The 8,308-nt window shown below is 46.5% G+C and overlaps 1 protein-coding gene across 1 annotated transcript; it reads right to left on the bottom strand.

Moving 5' to 3' along the window:
• Positions 1-3,222: 3,222 nt before the first annotated feature.
• On the bottom strand, positions 3,223-8,086 carry SOX4 (SRY-box 4). The gene has a single exon (XM_023512309.1). The coding sequence runs from the start codon at positions 7,321-7,323 to the stop codon at positions 5,893-5,895; it is 1,431 nt and encodes a 476-aa protein (XP_023368077.1). The 5' UTR covers positions 7,324-8,086; the 3' UTR covers positions 3,223-5,892.
• Positions 8,087-8,308: the final 222 nt, after the last annotated feature.

The following is an 8,308-nucleotide window of genomic DNA, read 5'->3' as shown; positions in this document are numbered from 1 at the left end:
TCTTATTTCTAAATTTCAGTGAGCCTTAGAAATACTTGGGGGGGCTCTTTAGGATCCCACCCACAAAGTCCAATGGCTGAGAATTATCTCTACCCTAAACAAAAATCGCCAGGTAATTCTGATGCTGGTTGTTCATGTACCAGACTGGGAAACACTGATTCAGGGGATTTATTTTTTAAGAACTTAGTGTCTTCTAAGTTGTTGGAATTGTGCTAGGCTTGTGTATGTATTATTTCTTTGTAACAGCCCGTGAGGTAAGGATCTAGCATTTAATGAGCCCATATGGTAGGCCATTCATTACAACACATACTCTACAGGTTTATGTAGCTGTATATATTGGATAGTCTTCTATTTAGCCTTCTATTTAACAATAAACACTGAGGCTTAAAAGGGCTAAGAAATTTGACAAAAGTCTTCTAACTTGTTGGTCTTGGACGTAGCATTCAAACGGAGGTTTTCACTAGTTCCAGGGTTCCTACTTACTATAGGCAGCATAAAATGCAAATGTGTTTTGGAAACTCTTAAGGCCCCATAGAAACAGTGTAAATGTTAAGTCCACAAATAAGAAGTTAGCATTTATTATGTGCAAAGAACCAGGGAAGGGAAATCTTGGGATATAAGAACTGTTCAGAGGCTACTTCCTGTCCTCCAAGAATTCCGATCTAATGGGAGACAGTGCTTTGGCTATTCTGCAGGTTTGGAATACTGGAAAGGTGGGCAGGGCCTTAACAGCACAACAACTGAAACCATTTTGTGCAGGGCCTTAACAGCAGCATGTGAATTTTGCACTTTATCCTGGGCAAAGTGAAACAGTGGTAGAGCTATTTGGCAGTTTGAGACACCATGCAGTGCCTGGAGATGCTTTCTCTCCATCCTTCCACGTTAGCTTTGCAATGATAGCCAGAGTGAAAGTCCTAGAAATGATGTTTGGAGACCATTTTCCTGGATGAACCACAGAGGTACAGGTTAGCTCTAGTGAATATGAGTTGGAGAGGTACTCCATAGGCCTCAAAGGAGGGAGAAAAGGAACAAAATAAAACAAAACCCACCAGAAACAAAAGGCATACCAGCCTTCCACCTTAAAAGCCTTTTAAATATGTAAAATGGATTTGTATTCCTAAAATTCTAAGGATTTTTTTTCATCTTTCCAAATGAAAAAAGGATCCCTTAGGATCCCTAAATTGCCTTGAATTTATGATTTAAGCTTTCTTACCCACAGCAGTCCCTAAGCCATGATTTCTAATTTTTGTGTGCCCTGCAAACACACAGGGAAATTCTTGGTAAATGGTGCTATCTACTTCCAGAATCCTTGAGTGCCTTCAGAGCCCAACCCCCGGGCAGGATAAGCACGTTTCAGGCACTGAAAGCCTTTGCAGCCACTTGGCCCACCATATCTGCCTGCACTCTCTTTTTCTTGACACTTAAAAAGACTCAACTAGGAATTAAAAACTTGCTTAATGTTTCTGATGTAGCCCAGGGCCAGAACCAGTGTCTTTAAATAAAAATTGCTTGATATTCTTAAAAGAAAATCTGAAACTTAATCCTTTCTATTGATTCAAGTTATCTGAAAGAAAAAAAATCATTCTCAACTGTTTGGTTTTTCAGGTTGATGGCGCCTTGTACCAACTAACATGAGTATTCCTTAGGAATGAAAACTGATTCAGTGGAAAGACAGAGTACAAAAATGTTTCATAGTCACTCTACCACCTGCTAGGAAGGACACACACATTTCAGCTTTTATTTTTAAAGCAATGATATAAAAATTTTTGAAGAAAATATTTAAAGAATCTGCTCTTATATGCCAAGTCAAGGGAAAATAAACAATTCTAGCAGGAAACCCTTATAAAATAAAAATACACCTTGAAAGGTATGCATCATTTTTTTAAAAAATAGATGATACAGGATTCATTTATGTCACAGATTGGATAGTTTCGTTCTGAACAAAGCTAAACAATTATACTATCATAACTACAATGAACAAAAATTAAATCTAAGCAGTCTTTCCTCCTTTTACAAAGGTCTTTGAAGAAACTCATGATGCCATATTAAGGTTTTTTTAAAAAAAATAGGCTATTCCAACTGCAGAACAGAAATTGCAATTAAAACTGTATTAGCAGGATACATGAGAAATGTTTGAAAATAATAGGAATCTTTAAGAGACAATATTGAAACATGTTGTTTTGCAGGGGGGTGAAATTATTGTGTTTTATTGAACCAAAAAACCCTGCTTTAGACTAAAGTCCTCAAAAGCCTCTTCTTCCAGATGTAGGATATTCCCTTACTTACATGCAATTCAGATGATTAGGGATTATTTCTAAATACTTCTGCTTACTTAACCCTTTCTGTCCAGCACTGAACTAGAAGACATATTAATAATCAGACATTTGGAAGTGAAGATGGCTTTTGTTAGTATCAATTGGTCCCTGAAAATAAACAGGAAAGAATGCTACTTAGCATGTATATTCACAACCAGAGTTTGGGGCCTTAGAAAATCCAAGGTACTTTTTCTTCCTGTATACAGTAATAACTGCTATGCCCGGTGCTCACAAAAGGTATAAATTTCCACTAGGTGAAGTGCTATTGAGCTTTCTAGGGGGTGGGGAAAAGCTTTCCCCTAAGCCCTCACGGGGCCAATGTTGGGCATGACACAAAATGGGGAGTATAGCACCATGTTAATCTTTCTGCTTTCAAGAAAAAAAAAATATACACTTTTGCATTTCATAATTGGCAAAGGTTTTCTCCTCCACGATCTACTGCTAATCTAACAGGCTTTGTTCAACCTGTATAAAACTATTCTAGCCACTGCTGGAGGTAAGCATGGGCAAGTCAAAGAGAAAGCAGCTCCAGGAGCACCAAATTAAAAAAAAAGAAAGAAAAGAAAAGAAATCTGCAAGCCAGATTCTTCTGTGAAGAATTCTGTCTATGTGGCCCCTTTTCTCCTTGAAAATTTCAAGACAAAGGGCATTTATTTAGATGTTGTAAACTCAGAAAATTCCTAGAAAGGCTTCGTAGAGTTGACACATATTCAGTGGATGCCATCACTTCAGGGTCTGGGCCTGCCAAATCTGGCCAAGAGGAATTCTAGTATTTCTCAGGAAGGTGGTATTTGCCAGTCTCCTCTCTGAGAACTTGTTTCAAAGCTAAGGCAGACTGTGTAGTCTCTACACTCTGGAAGGCCCTCCCAATCTTAGGCACTGGGATTAATAATGACAAAAGTCAAGATTTAGGGTTCAGTTCCAGCTGATTTTATTTCCTTCTCAAAAAAAGTTATTTACAGAAGGTATATATCAACAATCTGACAGGCAGTGAACTTGACATGATTAGCTGGCATGATTTTTTACTTTTTTTTATTCCCCCAAATATTGTTTTTGTGGCCTTAAATTTTAAGACAAATATTCTACACGGCATATTGCACAGGATGGATGGCAAAAAAAAGTTTAAAAACAAAAACCCTTAACGGAACTGCCTTAAAAAGGCAGACGTTCTAGTGCCTGTCATGTTATATTAAACATACATACACACAATCTTTTTGCTTATTATAATACAGACTTAAATGTACAAAGATGTTTTCCACTTTTTTCAATCTTTAAACACAACAGCTATAAACCTGAACACATATGCTATCATCATGCCATAAGACTAAAACAATTATATTTAGCGACAAGTAGAAAGGATTAAATAGTCAAATACAAGAATGAAAAACGCAGTACATAGTGTCGCGAACTCAAATCGGCATTTAGATAGATCCAGTGGTTTAAACGGCACGTTTTTGCTTATAAAAAAAGTGCAAAAAAGATGTGGTTTACAAGTTAAAGCTACAGGATCCCTTTTTGCTGTAAATGCACCAGTTTTAAACCCTCTGGACAGAATAGTATCTTGTTAAAAGATCTGTTTTTCTTAAAAGCATACAGTGTTTGGCTATTTCTCCTCCTCTTTATGTAAGACTGGAGATGGAGGGTGAACACTGGTGGCAGGTTAAGGGATACTGTCACTTTAAGAAGCCTGCAGATTGAAGTGTAAACATGGAGAAATTAGGGGCTGATTTTTTAAAACTGTGTGAGATATTAACCAGCCGCCCTATTATAAAATCAGGAAATCCAAACAGCGATTTACACCGATTAACACCCCCTTTATATATTTTTTACAAAAATACACTGAGAAAATAATCAAACGTTTTCATCTCTCTTGTCTTTTTTTGTTTTTTAAAAGTGTCAAAAGTCTACATTTAAATATAAAAAATTAAAAGTTAAAACTCTAGCCCTTCAGTGAAGGAGACGTAAAATGGCGTGGGTAACAACTACTACCAAAACAAAAAGAAAGAAAAATTAAAAAAAAAATAAAAAAAATAAAGGAAGGAAGGAAGAAATAAAGTAAGTAAAAAGAAAAAAGGAAAGAAAAAAGGGACAAAATAAGAAAAAAAAATGTTTGGCCAGTATAAATACGTCCACATATAAAATGGCATCTGATTACATTTACAAGGAAAAAAAAATACGAGGATGGAGCATCGGTGAGGGAAAAAAACACGTCTTCTCATTTACACCTATAAGGAATAAACACATACACACTGAGAAAAAATTTGGTCCTGAATTGCTTTTTTAAAGTCCAGCACAGATTTGAGTTGCGTTTGAATCCTTTAAAGAGTTAAGAATGAAAAAAAGCTGGTGATAATTTCGTTGTAGGAATCAAACATAGCGCCATCTATCTGCTTTTTATATTATCCTACACTATTTTAAAAACTGCTCAACAGTCTTATACAGAAATCTTTAAAAGATAGACAGGATAACATGCTATATTAACCTCACCAGTGAAATAATCCAACACCATCACGATTCCGATTAAGAGAAGAAAAAAACCTTTTTTTTTTCCCCGATACCACTCGCCCTCCACTGCCCCTGTACCACGTCAAACAGTCTCCTCTCCTCCACGCCTCCGGGTCTGGGCAGTCTCACCTTGTCGATCTCGGAGAGAAACAAGGCGGAGGCCCAGAAGCCGTCGCCGCCTGCTCCCGAGCGTGCAAATCCGTTTCAGTTTGATCATGAGCCCCCTTCCAGTTCGTGTCCTTCTCTGCCCCCGCCCTCGCCCTGGCTGGTGCGGCTTCCAACTAGGTTCTCCGGTCATTTCCTAACTCCGGTCACTCTGGCTGGCTTTCTCCCCTTAACTTCTCTTCCTCCCGCTGCAGGGGCAAGAAAAAAAAAAAGAAAGAAAAAGAAAAGAAAAGAAAAGGAAAAAGAAAAAAAAAACCCAAACGAGAATTTTCCAGCATGGAGTCTCTCAGTCTTCGGCGCTCCCCCCAGAACATCTGCCATTGGCCAAATTCATCACCCCGGAGCCTTCTGTCTTCATCAAGCATGAAAAGGGGGGGGAGGGCAATCGCCCCCCAAAAAACATCTCGTGACCAAAGAACAAAATAAAACAAAACCACCGCCAAGGTGGCGAAGGGAAAGGGGAGAGATTCCTTCTGTCTCTAGTAAACTAACTCGGCTTCTTGCTGGGGGTGCAGACAAGTCCGGAAGCTCCTTGGAAGGGGATGGGGGGCTCTTCAAGCAAAGGGGAGGAAACTCGAAGTAGCTTTTTTTGCCATCAACAACAACATCAATAACAACAATAAAAGGTCGCCCCTGTCTACTCTCCGCCTCCTCCGCGTCCCTCCGGCTGGGCCGAGCGGGTCCCCGGCCCGGGAGGTGGGGGATGGGAGCGCGGGTCCCAAACGCTGGCGCGCTCCTCTCCGACCGCGGGGACGCGGCCCAAGCCAGCCCTGCTCACATTTTTTTCTTTTACTTCCCCCCCCCCCTTTTCTCTTTCAACTCTTCTTCTGTCCTTTTCTTTTTTTCTTTTTTTTTTTTTCTCTTCTCTTGTCCCCCCCGGCCCTTCTTCTCCCTGCCCGCGCGCCCTTCAGTAGGTGAAGACCAGGTTGGAGATGCTGGACTCGAGCCAGTCTCCTGAGATCATCTCGCTCACCTCGGGCGTGCAGTAGTCCGGGAACTCGAAGTGCGAGCCGGAGCCGGGCTCGAAGTTAAAATCCAGGTCCCGGTCCAGCGCCGACGATGAGCTGAAACTGCCCAGGGACATGCTCTCAAAGTTTGAGCTGGGGTTCAGGTCGAGCAGGTCATCTTCGAACTCGTCGTCGGAGGACGAGGAGCCCGAGGAGGAGGAGGAGGAAGAGTGGGACGAGGCCGAGGAGGACGCGTGCGAGGGCGCGCTGGACGGGGCGGGCGAGGCGGCTCGCAGGCTGGCGTAGCCGCGGTGGTCGGCGGGCGAGCGGCCGGCGGCCGGCGATGAGGCGGCGCTGCTCCGGCCGCTCAGGCTCGGCCCGTCGGGCGAACAACCTGCGCCCCCCTCCTCGTACAAGCCCAGGGGGTCGCTGGGGTCGGCGCCCGCGCCCACGCCGCCGACGGGCGACGACGACGCGCCCAGGCCGCCGAACAGGTAGACGCGCTTCACCTTCTTCTCGGCCAGGTGCTTGCCCGGAGCGGCCAGGGCGGCGGAGGCCGAGGCCGCGGTGGAGGCCGAGGCCGAGGCGCTGGGAGTCCGCGCCTTGTATAGCGAGTGGTGGTCGGCGGCGGCGGCGGCGGCGCCCAGGGGCAGCAGGGCGGCGGCCCCCGCCTGCTCCGCGGCGAAGGACGAGGCGGCGGCGGCGGCCGCTCCTTTCCCGCTGCCGCCGCCGCTGCCCGCCAGGATGAGCTTGGCGTGCGGTTTGCTGACCCCGCCGCCCGCGCCGCCAGCCACTTTGGAGCCGCAGCTCTTTTTCTGAGCGGGTTTGGAGTTGGCGCCGCCGCCGCTAGCGCCGCCGCCTCCTCCCCCCGCGTTGCTGCTCCCGCCACCGCCGCCGCCCCCATGGCCGCCCCCGCCGACCTTGTCTCCCTTTTCCCCGGGCTTGGAGGCGGCGGCGGCCGAGGAGCTGGAGTTGGCGTTGCCGGATTTCACCTTCTTCCTGGGCCGATACTTGTAGTCGGGGTAGTCAGCCATGTGCTTGAGGCGCAGCCGCTCCGCCTCCCGAATGAAAGGGATCTTGTCGCTATCTTTGAGCAGCTTCCAGCGTTTGCCCAGCCGCTTGGAGATCTCGGCGTTGTGCATGTCGGGCGACTGTTCCATGATCTTGCGCCGCTCGATTTGCGACCACACCATGAAGGCGTTCATGGGCCGCTTGATGTGCCCGCTCGGTGTCTTGCACCAGCTCGGGTCGTCGGCCTTGCCGCCCGTGGAGGCGGTGGACCCGGGCGTGGGGGAGGAGGCGATGCCCAGCTCGAGGCCGGCGCCCGAGTCCGAGCTCTCGCCTGCCAGCAGCGCTTCCGTGTTCTCGGCGTTGTTGGTTTGCTGCACCATGGCCCCGGCTCGGCGGGCGCCCACGCGCGCTCACACCCTCGCGGCGGCCGCGGCGCGATCGCTGGGCCCTCCCGGCTCCCGGGGCCAAACACACGCCGAGCAGAACACGCGCGGTGGCCGAATTGGCCCCTCAACTCTTCGCAGGGGCGGAGGTGGGCGAAGAGAGAAAAGTCCCCAAAAGATGCGAGGAAGGAGTACTCTGCCTCTCGCAGAAGAGTTATAGTTCCCAGGCTGGAGAGTCTCCCTCTCCCTCGCTCTAGCTCTCTCACCCGGCTCTGAGTCAGGAAACCGTGCTAAAGTGGAGAGGAGTTCTTGAATGCTGGTTGCTGAAGCTTCCAATGCAAGTTCTTTCGCGGCCTCCCAGGCAAGTCTTTTTTCCCCCTCCTGAAGCAGTTGTTTCCAGTTCACAAGCGCGCTTGGTAGCTTAGGAAAGCGACATAGTCTCTATCACTTAGTCCCTTTCCTACAATGCAAAGCAAAAACGACTCTGGCTCCAGGACTCTCTGTGGGCGGAATCGGCACTAAGGAGTTTGTGCAATTATTTTGTTGCAAGGTAGAAAGCCAAAAAGCCTGCATGCAACAGACTGGCATGAATAAATGTATGTTTCCACCTCCCTTCTGCAAGAAGGGAGCTGGTAATAGCAGAGTTTCTCCAATGCAGACTCTTAAAGAGAGTGCAAGAAATAGAGACCCCGGAGCGAAACAGGCCTCTTGCCCTCACACACTGTTTCTCTTGCTGCAGCTTAGAGCAGACCCCAATTCCGCCTCGCGCCTCTTTATCCTTTCACAGTCTTGGCCACAGCCAATCAGCCGCTGTAACTAACGCTTCCTCATGCCAAGCCCCTCCCCCGGGCTTCCCATTGGCTTGGAACCCGATGCAATAATAATCTCCGCGTGCAATGAGAAGCTCCAAATCTGACCTCATTCCAATTTACAGAGCAAACTTTTTAAAAGGGCTAGAAGTACAGCTGAGATTTCTGGTGCC

Source organism: Otolemur garnettii, unplaced genomic scaffold (genome assembly GCF_000181295.1).
Source record: "Otolemur garnettii isolate 467f Iridium unplaced genomic scaffold, OtoGar3 scaffold00026, whole genome shotgun sequence".
Classification (NCBI taxonomy): Eukaryota; Metazoa; Chordata; class Mammalia; order Primates; family Galagidae; genus Otolemur; species Otolemur garnettii.
This window is presented reverse-complemented; position numbering and strand designations above follow the sequence as displayed.